This window comes from Aythya fuligula, chromosome 12 (genome assembly GCF_009819795.1).
Source record: "Aythya fuligula isolate bAytFul2 chromosome 12, bAytFul2.pri, whole genome shotgun sequence".
Lineage (NCBI taxonomy): Eukaryota > Metazoa > Chordata > Aves > Anseriformes > Anatidae > Aythya > Aythya fuligula.
In genome coordinates, this window is record NC_045570.1 from 832,501 (window position 1) to 850,083 (window position 17,583).

General features: G+C 38.3%; 1 protein-coding gene across 1 annotated transcript in view; it reads left to right on the forward strand.

The window, feature by feature from the left end:
* The window catches only part of TSHZ3 (teashirt zinc finger homeobox 3), a 65,321-nt gene extending 49,337 nt beyond the window's left edge, over window positions 1–15,984 (forward strand). Inside the window, exon 2 of the mRNA XM_032195850.1 lies at window positions 11,222–15,984. Within this exon, the coding sequence (XP_032051741.1) occupies window positions 11,222–14,421 (3,200 nt within the window). The 3' untranslated portion in view covers window positions 14,422–15,984. The remainder of the gene's footprint in view (window positions 1–11,221) is intronic.
* Window positions 15,985–17,583: the final 1,599 nt, after the last annotated feature.

Below are 17,583 nucleotides of genomic sequence, written 5' to 3' on the forward strand. Positions count from 1 at the left end.
GAACTACTAAGAAAGTAAACTTTAAAAAAAAAAAAAAAAGGCAAAAAAATAAATGGAGTGGGTTGATGACTGACTTTATGAAATAAATACTTGTCTATGAGCATGGGCATCTTGTTATCTTGCACATTTCAAGGATGATTTTGAAATCACTTACTGATGAATGTTCACAGATAAGTCATCAAATTCAGGGTTGTTGTTGGATTATTTTTTATCTTTTTTTTTTTTAAATTATTATAATTTCACACTGTTGTTCAGTTTTGACCACTTACATCCAACTGACTAAAATTAAACTCTTATAATCCATAAGCATTCATAATTACATACTGCATGCAATGTTTGTAGTTAGTATAATAAACCTTCATCTTTATTGAAGCATCTCTTGTTTCTACAGCAGTTCTTTAATCTATCTCAATAGATTTGTAGTGTACAGCTCATATAGATTTGGTCAGTGACAAGGGTTAGAGTAGTCTTGTAGAACATTTACTTGTAGCTGTGAAAAGCCCACATTCATCAGAGGATTAGGTCGATCAGATTGTACCAGGATCAATGGAAGGAGTGTGTGATCCCTCTTAGGCTGTAACGTGTTCACCTTCTTGGAGAGAATTCACATACACACACATTTCTCTGTCTTAAAGCCATTTATCTCAGAATGTCAAATTGCAATAATTAACCATTATTGATCTTAAATTCAATTAACTTCATTAACACAGGTCATGATGAGGGTGCTTGTAAGGGAAAGGCTCTTGACAAGTGTCTTTTCTTATATGACATTGAATGTTCACAATTGTGGCTATAAACTATTCATATTGTGCCATAGGACCATCTTTTAAAAATGACAAGGGTTTGGTTGGTGGCTTTGAAGAAGCATTTTAATCCTCTCCCCCCTCATCTTCTAGTTCTCAGGGTTTTCCAGCAAATTTTCTATTCAGGAATCAGTGAACCATTTGTTTCCAGCACATTATCTTAGTGTGGCATTATAGCAAAACCCACCTATTAAAATATCCTTCAGTTCAATAGCTAGTGCTAGATAGAGACTCATTTACAAAAGAGCATATTAGTATAGTTAGCAAATGAGTGAAATGAATATTCAGTGCTTTTTTTTGCTTTCCATACAAAACAAGTTGGGGCCATCTTGTAGAGGTAAGCCTTGGGATCTTTGCTTTCTCTAAGTCTTAGGATTCATGTAGCAGTCAATAGTTGTTTTTCTTAAATGAAGGCTGAATAAAAACTCTGAAAGGACACAAAGCTTTGTTGGCCCACAGTGAACTCCTTTTTTTCATGGAGAAACTTCATTATAAGTACAAGTTCACAATAGCTGAAATTGTGATTGAAATCATTTGGATTTCTCCTATACCATTCATACAGTTGTATGGAGTTTATTGTAAGTAGTCACTGCAACCAAAATAGCTATTGAAACTACTGTATAAAGGGCATCAATAGGAATTTCAAGTTTGCAAGAAAAATGAAGGCTGCAGGTCGAGATGTGTGTTAATGTTAGTATGGTTAAACACATACAAAGCCAGTGTTCTGGTCACTGTAAAATTTGTAAGATGTGGCAGATTTGGAGCAACCAAGGATGTGGGAAGATTATAGAAAGTAAGGTGTAAGATTTTTTTAGTCCAAAAAATTCTAAACTGCAATCAGAAGGCTCAGAGAAATGTGGATAAAGAGAAATGACAACATCAGTTTTGTTCAGAAACAGATTTCTGTGACAATTAAATGGTCATTTTGTCACTAAATTTGCTATTTCCACTCCAGTATACAAAGCATTTACTGAAAAGAGGCAGGGCAGAAGCAGAATGGTTTGATTACTGCATTTGAAGAAAGTAAAGTTCCCTTACAACATCTGTTTGCTCAGTGAAGGATTATAATAATTAAGAGCTATTAGAGCCATATTGAGAACTTTTATGCTCATGCCTGCTTATCTTGCAGTTGGCTGTGAATCTTGTATTTGATTGGTGAATGCCCTGTGTGCTTTTCAGTGATTAAAAGATGCCACCCAAATGCTGATATCAAGCAGAGGTTGTGTCACTGCATATTTTAGTACCAATTCACACAGATAATTTGGCTTGTTCTTATCAGTATGTTGATAGTGACTTTTATTAAAAATAATTTTTAAAAAATCCATTTATTTTTTATTCTTTGTGTATTCCAGTAAACATTTTTGTCTACTAGAGGAAATGGTAATTCTATGCCTAGAAAAATTCTGTGAAGAGTCCAAAACCCAGTGTCCCTCCTAAATCAAAATCAAGCTGTAATATGTGCTTCCTGCTGTAATATGTGCTTGCATGGAGTGGGAAATTCTAACATGTGTGTAGTACTTCACACCTAGCAACTGTCTTAGAAACCAACACAAAACCAGTTTTGTCTCGGAGTGGATCACATTTACTTGTGATGAATAATTTATACAGAAAATGTAGATTTTTTTTCCTGTTACTAATGCACATTGTAATTGTATTTGTTAAGTTTATGTGAATGCTTTCAGACTGTGGGGCTGCTTGTGAGCTATTTACTTCAACAGTTTGTGTCTGGCTCTTGAATCCTTCCCCTGGTGTTGTCTCCCCTCCGTGGCTTGTTAGGTGGCTCTCAACCCTCCAAGCGGGAAGCTGTGTGCCCCTGTGTGTGATGTGCGTTTGTAACTCTGGTGTTCTTGCAGGAAGGGTACCCCTTCCCCAGCCTTCCCCAGTAACCTGGAGGTGGGGAGGGGAGGAAGAGGAAGGTACTCTGTGAGTATTGATGACCGTGAAACTACTCAAACCAAACAGCAATTGAGAATTCCCACTGGGTGTTCACAGTCCTTGTTTCTTACTTACCTACTTGATCTAGTCTCAATAGTGCTTGAGAAAGACTGTTTTTGCAGTGACAGAGAAGGCCAAGACCTTGTTTTCTCCTTTTTCTATTTCAGCAGGATCAGACAGAAATTTCAGGCTTATGCTCATAGGGGCTGTCAAAATGTCTACTCCCCACAAATGCAAAACATGATAGCAAGTGAGGGCCTTTTGTCCATGCAGGAGCCCACTGTGTTTCTCAGCTTTTCCACTTGGATGCTGTGATCCTGCGTTGCTGCTGGTTGTCAGCCGTGGGCACGTAGAGTGGAACATAAACTGCCTCCCAGCTTCTGCGCAGCAGTATTTTTGGAAGTCAGCTCTATCATGTATGTGTGACTGCAAATTTAGGACAACCAAAAAAAAAGTTGGTTGTTCCTGACCAGCCATACCCTCTGAGCTATTCTCATAAGCATGGCGTTCTCTTCCAACTGTACAATATTGACATCCGATAGCAAATTTTACATGAGGAATTCTCTTTTAAAACCCATATGATTCAGTACATTATACATGGGAGTAATTTGGACCTTGAGTCTCTGAAAGATTTTGTCAATTTTCAGATCCCTTCGTGTTAGAAACTTCCTGCAGATCTGCTCTCTAAGTGAGACAGATCTCAGACTGATCCTCACACAACCCTATGTGCACTGCAGCGTGATATGAGCTTGTGCTGTTTTCCATGTTAGGAGGACGTGGTGTTACTTTTCTTGGGTGGATAATTTGAGCAGATTTTAGAAAAACTCTGCTCAGCAGGTTGAATTCAGGGAGTTCAGGTCCCGGGCAGAAATTAAGGCAGAGCATGGCTTTCAAGGAGGGAGGCATGGTCCATCGTGTTACATCTCCAATGCTGCCCTGGTAGAGCAGACATTCACAGCTTACCTGGAGTCTTGCTCTGTGCTGGGAGCAGAAAGCTTTTTGGATAAGAGTTGTGACAATTCCTTTCCTCATTTCAAAAACCTTTCCTATTTTCCCCATTGTGATAAGGAGTTTGCTGGCAGTATGCAGATTCAGCATTTACTGGATTCTAGCAGCTTGGTTCGGTGGAGATTTTTTAACCACAGGCTCTAGATTTTGCACAGTATGTGTACATGTGGGCATTTCACTGGGTATTTTATCCTTAGTAATTTTTTAAGCTGAAAACTAGCAATTCTCTTCAGTTACACACATAAATTGCACTCGCATAAACATACTGTGAAGGAACGTAGGAACAAAAACACAGATTTAAGCTTTTTTCTCATGCTTTGTGTAAATAACTGTGTTATATATATTAACCTACAGGAGTTGCAGGCTTCTTTACTTGTCTTCTTGTCTGGCACTGGGCAAGTTATTTTTAACTTTGGAGTTCCAGGGCTATAGCTATAAACTGTGAGTAAGAATGCTTCTTCCACAGGATTGCTGTGAAGAGTAAAACAGTCATTGGAGCTTTTGAACACCAAAGTGGAATGATGGCCAATGGTGCGAAGTCATTCCTAAGACAGCATTTAATATAATGGCATTCTATTTTTTCAGGTCTGTATTTAATGAAGGAGATAGCATATGAATGTGTGCTTTTAACAGGAATAAAAACAAAAAAAAGACTGAGCAGTATTAGGTTCCAGAAAAAAAGAATGCCTGCTTTAGCAGAATTAGTAGAAAATTTTGAATGTTTACTGTTTTTACTTGTAGGTTCTCTCTATGATACCTTTTGTATGTCAGCGTAAAGTCTGAATTGAACAGGAGACCTGAATTCTGTAACCTCCTTTGAAGTACACGAAAGGCAAGGGACTATGGAATACAGTGACATGAGGAAGAGGTGCTTGCTTTACTGAGTCTAGGTGGTCCACACGTTAATGATATATGAACTCAGTCCTGGTTATCATCTCTTCCCTGAGTATTCTTGTCCATGTAATTCTCAACTCTTAGCACTTAACATTTGATCTGAACTCTCAGAAGTTGCTCCAAATGTAGTACCAGGCCAGGATGCTTTTGGCCTGTTTCTGAACTCTGTATCAGACAGCTGCAGTATTTTCACGAAGGAACAAACACAAGTACAGTTCAAAGTTTCTAGTGCCTAATGATACCTACCCATTAAATTGGCATGCTGTGTTGCATCATCCGTGCCGATTCCCAGTAACTTCATACTACAATATTATTGTCATGCAAAGTCTGCAGATGTATCAACATACAAAAATCCAGCTAAACTAGCATGAACCATGCACACCACATCAAATTAACATGTTACAAATTAATATTCTTGACCTTGCCAGTGGGCAGAATAATCAGAATAATCTTGGAGTAGGATCGTGCCTTGGTGCAAGGTACCAGCTACTTCAGCCAACAGGTGAGAGCAGTGCTGACCTCTCCACTTGGAAATGACATTTATCTCCCATAACAGACAGTCCTGCCCCTATGAAACAGAACCTTTGACCTTTCTAACAAAAAAAAACGTCCCGCTCAAGGTGTTGGCTGATCAGCATTGCCATGCCAGTGTAGTCATGTGCCACTCTTGTAAACCAGGAGCCACTATGGCCTCCTGTTTCTGTTGCCTCACTAGGAATATACTGACATCTCTGCCACATGGTGAAGTCTCAAACATAGTTTCAGCTACATGCAAATTATCAGTCAGACTCTGTATAGAAATAACTCGTGGGTGGGATGTTTGCCTTTCTTCCTGTAAGTGGAAGGCCTGAGGAGTGGGAGTTTTCTAACAGACTGATAGAACTATTTTGTATGCCTACAGTTGCATTAGGTCTTTGATTCCATCCACTGGCTGTTTTTCTCTTGCCTCTGTTCATTAATTTTGTGTATAATGTCCATTGGCACAGTCAAAGCGTCTCAGGAAAGCTGTTGGCTTTCTCTTGACTTGTGTTCAGGCCATGCCCCATCTTGACTCTGAATGATCCCACAGAAACTGTAGACTCCTTGAGGTTTTTTTCATAGGTTACTCAAATTGTAAATAATAATAATAATCAAGTAATTTCTTAGGTGGCTAGAGCCTTCCAGCTCCCAGCATCTGTCTTCTGTTCTGTTCTTGAAGTGTGAGATGTAAATGGATTCCCTTTTTTTTAAGGGTTTAAAAGTTTCAATATGCAATCAAAAATTAGGTGGTTTGGGAAATGATCTTTAGCATTACACGATGACTTCAAACTATACATAAATAAGTAATAAAGTTGGTTGCATTTTTTTAATAAAAGGCCATTTGGTTAAATCAAAATACTTCCAAGAAATTGAATGGTTTTGATGAACTTGTAGTCAAGCATTTTTTCATGTTGGAAGAATACTTGAATGTTTTGATACTTTTTTAAGCAAAGAGCTTATATTCTAGTTTAAATATATTCTGGTAAGCTAATTAAAATCAAAGTCTTGGCAAAAAAAAAAAAAATCATAATTAAGACATTGCAAAAGTATAGCAATGAAATATTTGGATAGATCCAAGCCAAAATATATGGTCTCAGATGCATTTTTTTCAGGAAATGTGAGAAGAATTCTGCAATTAATTGGGTTTGGGAGAAGAGTAAAGTATGTCTTTAATGCTAGGGTTTTGTTTTTCCAAAGAAACTTGAGGTGCATGTCTGACCACATTGTGGACATTGCGTGTATGCTGCCATGGAAGGGAGGAGAGCCAGGCTGCATTTTCATCTGAGTGCTACCGAGGAGCTCTCATAGATGAGGCTCGAACCAGGGGCTGTGGTGCTAGTGGGCACCTCGGGAGGTGGCAAAGTTTGGCCCGGGAGGTCAGTGGAGCAGTGGCTGTTCCAGCTCTGCAAAAACATAATGGGCTGATGACATTTCTCTGGCTTTGGATAGTGTCTGAGCTGTCTATAGTGCCTGTGGTGTCAGTGTAGAGAGAGGTACATGAGTGTATTAGTGTATAAACAATATGCACTAAATCATTTTGGGTAGTGATGTATCACCATTTATTTCCATTGGCAAAGAAATGATCCATAGCTTGGTTTTGAAGGTAATTCCCCGTTGTATGGAAACGAATTCCATTATACCACAGCTTACAGTTATGTATTTATATCAAATGTGTTAATTTCATTTTTACCTTGCAATTTAGTTAATAATTTTAATAAATATTAATGAGGGAACCATTCTCAACATCTCAATAGCTGTACCTGCAATAGGTTCAATAATCCCTTGGATATCCTCATCTCTAGAAACTGAGGGCCTCCCCACAAAACCACTGCCCATCTTTTGTCAGATATGTCACAGTGACAACATTGTCAACTTGCAGGCAGTTTATTGTGTGTTATGGTGTCCTGCAAGATGTAAACTACAGACTTTTTTGGGAATGGTGACTTTTTATTCTTCTTTTACACTGGAAAAAGAAAAACAAAAATACAGAAGCACATAATTTCTTTCATTTCCATTCTTATTAACTTCTGCTGTTAGAATTGCCTTTAAAGTCTTTTTTTTTTTCCCCTCAGACTTTGCTGTCAAGGTGTTGAAGAACAGTTGTACAGATGCCCTGCTGTTTCAAACATTTACTCTACACTTGAAACATATCAAACCAGGAGTCTCTCTTTTTTATTAATAAGAAGCAAACAGCTGAGTAAATATGGACTGAGATAGTGCTTCTTAAAGACAATCTCTCCGTCAGCAGTGAATCTCAATTAAAAGTTTTTTTATTTTGTTTTGTTATTTTTAACCATCTCTTCCTGATTTTATTTTCCATTTTCATAGTCTCTTTGCTCTTCCTGTAGGTACTTAACCAAAGGAGAAGTTTCTCAGCACTGCCCTCCTCATCCTTCTGTCTGTTGCATCCAGACAGAATGCCAGTCATCATCTCCCTCTGAGCAGGTTGTGGTGAGGCACAACCTCACACTGGATCAGAGGTTCCCTTAGCTGCAGTTGGGCTCCTTTCCTCCAGTGCTCTTAATCCCATACTCCCCTGTGGTGTGAGACTAAAATTTGGCCTTAATCCCCTTCTTTCCCACATGCTGATAACAATTCAGTTGGGTTTTCTGAGGAGGAAGTGCATCCATTACCTGCTGATGGATTCTCTGAGGACAAAGCCTTAGGGAGCTGTGAGCTCTTCAGCCACTGTAAACCTACCTGTAGTGGTGCAGAAACCTTTGAGAATGGCTGAGTCTGCCACTGCAGGTTGGCCAAGACTTGATGGGTTGTCTTCTGATGCCATACTTCAGCCCTGAAGGCATGTGGTAGGTGACCAACCCTTGGAATAAGATGTTAGAAGCTACTGGCACAAACTGCTTAGGACCGTGTCTTAAGTCTTAGGCTGAGATGTTTCCCTGAACACAGTCATCGCTTGTATACACCTTTGGTTGAGTAAGTAGGGGGTAATGTTGTGTTTCATCCCTCCTCTCCCTTGTGCAGGGAGCAGAAGGAGTTGTTCAAACTGTCACTTGATTAAAGTTGCAGGTTGCTGGGTTAAATTCCACGCTGTTGTTTATTCCTCATTTCCCACATATCTGGATCAAAGACTGATGTCACAACTTGGCTTCACAACTTGAGTTTAGGAAGGAGAACAGCTATAGAAGAGGCAGCTCCTGGTTAACACGCAAATATGCTTGATAGTTGGTGAAAAGGGCAAAGAAAGCATGAAAGGTAAATAGATTTACATTTAAATGAGCCGCCTGCTGGAGGTTTTCCCTAATGTAAAAGTCACTCTTGAAAGAAACGGTGAATGTGACAATACAAGTGTTTCATCCAAACAAAATTCACAAGATTTCAGCGCTAAGAGAAATAAAAGTGTAAAGAATACCACACTAATTAGGGACTTGGTTCTGTGCCCCCTGTCCGTGTTGGTGAGCACTGGTCGGTGGGAGCACTTCAGTGGCATGCAGGGACCCAGCCCAGGGCTTTGGTACGTGGTGTGTGGGAGTGGGTGGCACACGCTCGTGCTAGTACCCAGTGGACAGAAAGAGTGAAGGTACATTTATAGGGTGCTTTGGTCTTTCATCTCAGACTGCAGGCGTGCACAAGATCATTCTAACGCAGGCAGGGTGACAATAACCTCAGTAACCTTGGATTTTCTTTACCTCTTAAAAAGGGAGTCTTCAGTTTCACATGAGGCAAAGGAATGAGAGTAGTAAAAGAAAAATTGTTTCGACAAGGTGGAAGAGAAAAAGGGTACATTTGCTTCCAAATCATAGGTTCATGCAGTCATTTCTTCCCTCCATCCTTCCTCATTCTTATCACTAGGATCTTTGGCATAGTTCAGATGGAGGTAGTTGGTTGTCAATTGTTTACAAGTTACTAGTCATTATTTAATTTTTTTTTTTTTTTTTTTTTTAGCTCTAGAGAGCTCTGGTCTGCTTTGCTGGAGATTTTGCTGAAGACTTTGGTAGAGTTTAGAAACATGAATGCACAAATAAAATCAAAAGCAATCTGTACCATCTATCAGGGAATGAAAGTATTGTATGAAATCCATCTTGTTAGATGATAAATTCATTATTGTGGCTTCATTGCATGTATTTGCTTGGTAGGCACTGATTCTGACTACAGATTGCCAGCATGACTGTAGCACGCGTAAAATAAGAATTGTTTAATTCTTTCAAAACATTCTGAAAAAGCATAAAATAGAGAAAAAGAGAGACGTTCTATTTCATGAGAGCACATATATATGTTTTTAAAGATGTTATCAGCATCTTCAAAACATCTTATAATAATTTAAAGTTTTCAACTTAATTCTTTCAAACTACATTCTTCCAAATGTTAAAAATAGGAGCCTTGCTGCATGAATTTTCTTGAAATGTGTTGAAATTACCTGAGCTTAAATCATCTAATCACAATTACCTGTTACTATTGTGTTATGTTTGTGCCTTCAAAGGTTTAGCTGCTATTCTGTAGATCAGATTATAATTTTCCATGCTTAGAGGAAGATTTGTTCCCATTCATTCATGTGAGAAATAGTAGTGAATATTTTGTATTTCCTAACAGAATGAAGAAATATTCTTATGAAACTAAAAGCCTGATTACATTCTTGCTTTAACAATTGTTTGTCTTTTTTGGTTTTCTGACAACACGTAAACATATTTTCACTGAAATAAGTTTGCAAGGTTCAATACTGTATATATGACATCTACTATAGTATTCTCCCACATTTTTTCCTCTTCTTGGGATATTAATCATTATCTTCTTAGCACTATTGCCTGAATAAACAAGCTGTAGATTGTTTAAGGTGTTTACAATACAGATACCCATACATTCCAGCTGTGTTGCAGAGAAGGTCAAAAGTCAAGTGTCCTCAACCACAGAGTCTACTGGAAACATGTTTTTTTCAAGTTTATAATTAAATTTGTGATAGATTGCAAGCACGTTTTAAATTCCACTTAATACAGGACAGTCATGATCTATTTTGCTTTCTTAGCTGTAAATTAATGCACTATATAGAAATAGATTATTTTGATCAATTATTGATCCCTCTCCTAATGTTACTGTAGTTTCCTTTCCTGAAGGAAAAATTTAGGTAGACTTAATATCTGTAGAATACGTGCACAGAAGCTCTGTGGAAAAATAGAACATGTTTACTGTCAGTTCTCAACTATCCTATTTAGGAAGAGTATCTTAAATTTAAATCACCAGTTGCATTACTTGAGGAGGAAAAAAAGACAGGATCCCTGTTGGGTGTCTGTGTAGTTTATGCTGAGTAAATATTGACAAAGTAGTCTAAAGAGCAAACACTTTGACATTTGTAAGGTCCACTGGAAGGTCTCGTATATATTTATACAGCAAGAATGAGTACAGCATACCAATTTTCTTGAACTAGCTCCTGACATAATTCTGCATAGGCTTTCTTGTTGAGAAAGGTACACTTAAATGTGAATGGGTCATTTGTTACACCCATAATGAATATCTTCAAATTGCTGTTAGTGAGCTGTTTCAGAAGGTTGTGTCACCTGTTTTTACTGTCTCCTCCTCTCAAAATATGATAACTACTAATAATGATAACTTCATGAAAATCTCATTTTTTAATTATTGCAACTGGGGATTTATTTTTTTTTTACTTTGTAGGAATTTTTGATGTTTCTTGTACTTTATATTTATTAAAGATTGAGTCTCAAAACTGTAATGAGCAAAAAATGCTTGCTTAATTTAAATTGTGAATCTGTCTGTTAAGAAATGCATTAGGGGTAGGAGAAGCATAAGACATATTAATTGACAGACAGGAACTGCTGTCTCTGAGGTTGATACAAGTAATTTATTACTTTAGAAATGAATGCCACCTCCAGAATGTGCTTCATTAATTTCAAATTTAGTTTTAATTTCAAGCTGTTGCCCCTTGAGAAGAATAAGGTGGCAAATTATGTTTGAAGAGCAGATTTTTTTCTTGCTCAGAAGAAACACTAAATTTTAACTGTTTATTTTTACAAATAAGTGCAGTTCTTTGGCTGAAACACTTGAGTGAAAGTACGATCGGTAGAAACTAACATATTTTCTTCTCTTCATAATAGCTTATGTTTCAGATGAACTAAAAGCAGCAGCATTGGTGGAAGAAGATGTGGAACCTGATGAAAACACAGTTGATGGTGAGCCTTCAGCAAAATATATATGTCCAGAGAAAGACTTCAGTAAGAACTGCCAAAGCTACCAAAATTCTCCAGCTGCTGAATTTTCTAGCCATGAAATGGACAGTGAGTCACACATCAGTGAGACAAGTGACCGCATGGCAGACTTTGAGAGCAGTTCTATTAAAAATGAAGAAGAGAACAAGGAGGTTTCAATACCACTCGAAGACTCTACTGTATCTGATAGTTTAGAACAAATGAAAGCTGTCTATAATAACTTTCTCTCCAATTCCTACTGGTCCAATCTCAATTTGAATATTCACCAGCCGATTTCAGAAAAAAACAATGGTAGCAGCAGCAGTAGCAGCAGCAGCAGCAGCAGTTGTGGAAGTGGCAGCTTTGACTGGCACCAGACTGCTATGGCTAAAACACTGCAGCAAGTTTCTCAAAGCAGAATTCTTCCTGAACCGAGCCTTTTTAGTACAGTTCAATTGTACAGACAAAGCAGTAAGCTTTATGGCTCTATATTTACTGGAGCCAGTAAATTCCGCTGTAAAGACTGCAGTGCTGCCTATGATACTTTAGTAGAATTAACAGTGCACATGAATGAAACAGGACATTATCGAGATGACAACCATGAAACTGATAACAATAACCCTAAAAGATGGTCCAAACCTCGTAAACGCTCATTGCTTGAAATGGAAGGGAAAGAAGATGCCCAGAAAGTATTAAAGTGTATGTACTGTGGTCATTCATTTGAATCTCTTCAGGATTTGAGTGTTCATATGATCAAAACAAAACACTACCAAAAAGTGCCTCTGAAGGAACCTGTTACACCTGTAGCAGCAAAAATTATCCCAGCTCCTAGAAAGAAAGCATCACTAGAGCTTGAACTTCCAAGTTCTCCAGATTCCACAGGTGGGACACCAAAAGCAACAATCTTGGATACCAATGATGCACTTCAAAAGAATTCCAATCCCTACATTACACCAAATAATCGCTATGGTCACCAGAATGGTGCGAGCTATGCCTGGCACTTTGAGGCAAGGAAATCTCAAATTCTGAAGTGCATGGAATGTGGAAGTTCACATGACACTCTGCAGGAACTCACTGCTCACATGATGGTGACGGGACATTTTATTAAAGTCACTAACTCTGCCATGAAAAAAGGGAAGCCAATTATAGAAGCCCCAGCAACACCTACAATAACATCCTTAGTAGATGAGAAAGTCCAGTCTGTGCCACTAGCTGCCACCACTTTTACATCTCCTTCCAATACACCATCTAGTGTTTCCCCTAAATTAAATGTTGAAATAAAAAAAGAAGTAGATAAAGAAAGAAGCATTGCTGATGACAAAATGAAGGACAAAGAAAAGTCAAGTGGAGATGAGGAGAAATACGATATTTCTTCAAAGTACCATTACTTGACTGAAAATGACCTAGAAGAAAGCCCTAAAGGGGGACTAGATATATTGAAATCTTTAGAAAACACAGTTACATCAGCTATAAATAAGGCCCAGAATGGCACACCAAGCTGGGGTGGCTACCCCAGCATTCATGCTGCCTATCAGCTGCCAAATATGATGAAGCTATCATTGGGTTCATCTGGCAAAAGTACACCGTTAAAACCTGTGTTTGGAAACAATGAACTAGTATCACCATCTAAAAACCAGCCTTTGGTGTCTCCGCCAAGCAGCCAGACCTCACCTGTGCCAAAAACAAACTTTCACGCCATGGAAGAATTGGTAAAGAAAGTCACTGAGAAGGTGGCTAAAGTGGAGGAGAAAGTGAAAGAGCCTGAAGGAAAGCTTTCTCCAATGAAGCGTACAACACCTTCACCATGCAGTAGTGAAGTCAGTGAACCCCTTAAAATGGATGCCTCCAATGATGGTGGCTTTAAAAGCCAGCAGAACAGCCCAGTCCCTCAGAGAGATGGCTGCAAGGACAGTCCAACTGTAGAACCTGTGGAAAATGGGAAAGAACCCGTTAAATCAATTGTAAGTTCTTTAAGTAGCAGCACAGCTATCATTACTGATCACCCTCCTGAACAGCCATTTGTAAATCCATTAAGTGCACTGCAGTCTGTCATGAATATTCACCTTGGGAAGGCTGCAAAGCCATCTTTGCCTGCTTTGGACCCAATGAGCATGCTTTTTAAAATGAGCAATAGTTTGGCAGAAAAGGCTGCAGTAGCCACCCCACCTCTACAGTCCAAAAAAACGGACCACTTAGACCGTTATTTTTATCATGTCAACAATGACCAACCCATAGATTTGACGAAAGGCAAGAGTGACAAAAGCTGCTCTTTGGGTTCAGCGCTTTTGTCATCCACATCGACATCTTCTGCATCTTCTTCATCTACAGTGACAACAGCAAAGACATCTGCAGTCGTGTCATTCATGTCAAACTCACCGCTACGCGAGAATGCCTTGTCAGATATATCTGATATGCTGAAGAACCTGACAGAAAGTCACACATCAAAATCTTCCACACCTTCCAGCATATCTGAGAAATCTGACATTGATGGTACCACAATAGAGGAACCAGAAGAGAGTACACCAGCTCAGAAAAGGAAGGGACGTCAGTCTAACTGGAACCCTCAGCACTTGCTCATCTTGCAGGCCCAGTTTGCAGCTAGTTTACGGCAGACTTCAGAGGGTAAATACATCATGTCAGACTTGAGCCCTCAAGAAAGAATGCACATTTCCAGGTTTACAGGACTTTCAATGACCACAATTAGCCACTGGCTAGCCAATGTGAAATACCAGCTCCGAAGGACGGGGGGAACTAAGTTCCTTAAAAATTTGGACACTGGGCATCCAGTGTTCTTTTGTAATGACTGTGCGTCACAGATCAGAACTCCTTCAACTTATATCAGTCATCTTGAATCACATCTGGGTTTCAGGTTAAGAGACTTGTCCAAACTGTCCAGTGAACAGATTAACAATCAGATAGCACAAGCAAAGTCACCGTCTGAAAAGCTGGTGACATCCTCTCCAGAGGAAGATATTGGAACTTCTTACCAGTGCAAACTTTGTAACAGGACTTTTGCAAGCAAGCATGCTGTTAAACTTCATCTTAGTAAAACACATGGGAAGTCACCAGAGGATCATCTTCTGTATGTTTCAGAGTTAGAGAAGCAGTAGCATTTGGTTTTGATTAGAATAACTGTAATTTGCTTTGAGGAAAACTGTCAAAGACGCCTTAAAGCTACTGTTTAGTTCTTGGCACATGTTCTTATTTTAACTCCAGAGTCGCTCTGGGCTGAACTGTTTTGTATAACTGTACAGTGTTTAAATAGAGGTGCATAATCAGCTGTTGTTACTGGTAAAATATGAAGGTTAAAATGCAGTGGTAAGTGTTTGGAACTTTGTGTAAATTGGATTTAGTTGCTGTGCATCCCTCTGATGCATCAAGCTGCATGCATTAACAGACAGTTTAATTAAGCATTTATAACTAATTCTGGTGCACTTTTTTCATGTGACCTAAGTGTGCTGGTATTTCTCACCCTATAATCTTTAGCCCTCTGAGTACTTTGAAGCACTTTTGCATTAATTTGGTAAAAATGTATGGATATGTTTTTTGTTGTTGTTTTTTATTTTTATTTTTTTAATAAAAAAACACTTTACCAGCTTAGTTCTTATTATTAATATGAACCTCCACTTATGCAGAGGTGTCTCACACCTTGAAATTTAAAAATATAATTTTCACATTGAAACATAGGTGTATATATTGTATAGATTTCAAAATCTTTTATGAAAAATGTGATTGTGGTTAATGCTATTTTTCTTTTTCTTCAGCATTTTTAGCAACAGTGTTTTTTGTACCTGATAAGCCCCAGGTATGAACTGTACTTATATATAGTGTATATTTCATTTTTTAGATCTGTTTTTCTTCTAACATCCAAACATTGTAAATTATATGATGAAAGATACCACAGATAGCATTTATAGAGTATTCAGAAACATTATTCTTAAAGCAAAGTATGTTTTGTTTTGTTTCGCCATACAGTACATCTATATTAATAGAGGTTCATGTTTAAGTTATACATATTTATTAGTGTTGCTATCTTTTTTTTTCTTTTTTTTTAAAACTGTCTGAAGAAACAGAAGCCATGGACTGCATTCCTGGCATGCATTATAACTGTTTTGCACAACATGACTTCTAAAGGTATTTATTAGTAAAAAAAATAAAATCAAATAAAAAGAGAAAATTCAAAACAAACTCAGTGCTCAAAGGGTTAAATCTATTTGAAAACTTGTACTGTATTTCCTAAACATTGATAAAGCCTTTAAAATGTTTGTACTGTAGTACTTTGCTTAAAAGTTATGAGGCATTCTGTGATATAACCTCTTTTACTTATTTATAAGCGCTCTTGGTTGTTATTTCCTATTGTAGAATGCCTTTTTATTTCAACTGGTAACTTTCTGTTTTGTTCTGCCTAATTATTCTCCCAAGATTCCATACTGCAGCTTTATCTTTAGGCATATGAAAGGTAACCCGTGGTTACCAGCACACTAAGTGATTCTGTTCGTCTCCATTTTTGGCAGTTAATTTGCAGAAGTAACTGACAGCTGACACCATATGAGAATCTATGTATAAAATATTGGCATGTAAACAGCACAGACACTGTAATGCACTCTGTGCCCTGTTTTGTTGTTGACAATGAAGCACCATTATATGACTCTTCATATAACCTTTTTTTCTACAGCAGCATTAAAATTGTCTTTTTGCTATAATTTTGTGTTGCATTCACAATTATGTCTGAAATGTGCTACGACTAACGAGCACATTAAAATTAAATTGTATGCTATCTGTTTATGACTGAAGCTTGAGTAGGTTTCTTCATCTGCCAGGTGCTGGCAGTCAAAAGCTGCACATAAATCACTGGAGTTTTAGTGAACTTTAGCATTTAAAGAGCAGGGTAGCACTTATTCAAAGGCTGCATTAACCATTTCCCTCCTTCCCCTCCCCAACAAAAAAATGAGCATTATAACTCCTTTTTATGCATCAGGTAAGGCTGGCTGTGAAGACAGGGTTTAGAAGCAACGTGTGGCAAAGCAAATAGGTGTTTTGCTGTGCTGCATATGCAGCACAAGTGGGATGCTGATACTCACACGCCTTCCTGAACCTATTGAACAGTCCACAAGTGGCACCGCTAGGCGTTGCATGGGTTAGAACAGCCCTTTCCGCCACTAAGCACTTCAGAGTGACAGGAGTAGTCACCTGCAACTGACGACTTAAACTTTGTGATTGTGAAGTGAATCCTCTGATGGCCCTCTCCTGCTGTACAACACGTAGAGCAGATAGCAAGGGAGGGAAGGAAGGTGAATAAACACATGCCAAATAAACGCAAACAAGCAAGAGCATTTATATGATAATGACAGACTTCTGGTGTTGACAGGTCACCCCATCAAAACCACTGAAAACAATTTACATCTCCAAAGTACCTATATTACTATGCATGTAAATAATGTCTTTTGCCAGTCAGGTGAACTTGGAGTCTAGAAATGGTTACAGGGGAATCAAAATCACCATTACAGCACTTAAGAATCATGTTTCAAGTAATAACTACCATCCGAATGTCATTTGTACAGTATGTTTTCTTTTCTTAAAAAAAAAAAAAAAAAAAAACTGTCTTCCAATAAGCGACTAATTCAATCTGCTTTGTGCTTTTTCTTCCCTTCTTCCTCTCACTCTAATTGTGAAAGCCAGCGCCACATCTTCACAAGTGTAACTGCGTTCTGTGCGTTCTGCAGCAAATACTGCTAAAAAGACCGAATGAATGGGATTAATGATTAGCTGTGTTTTCTTCCCATCTTTTTTGGCTCACAGTTGTATCTGATGTTAAGGTCATTTGTGTGTCAATGTTTATGGCTTCAGCTCAAATTCCAGCAATAAAATCATAGCATGCGGTTTTGCTGGTTGCCTACCTTGTCCCAGGAGTGCCCCTCAGGTACTGAGGAGAGGCAACCTAGCCAGCCAAAGTCTTCTATGAAGCCTCCCTGGTGGCCCTCCTCATTTTTTGCAAATATGATCTAAATCTAAATACGGCCAGGCTTCTTCATCTACAGCAGAGAATTCCTCCTCTGAAAATTAGAGCAGCTTAAATATAGTGTTTGGTTACAAAACAGAAATTCACGCATAAGGAAACTGACAGATTATTGCATATATTGTCTATCAATTTATTTTTAAGATGCATCATTGACTTATAATAGTAATGCTAAAAGCTCCACATGCAATACTGTTATCTAGGACTTGGGAGGGAGTAAAAGCAGGAGACTACAGTCTTGTGTGGTATTCCTTAT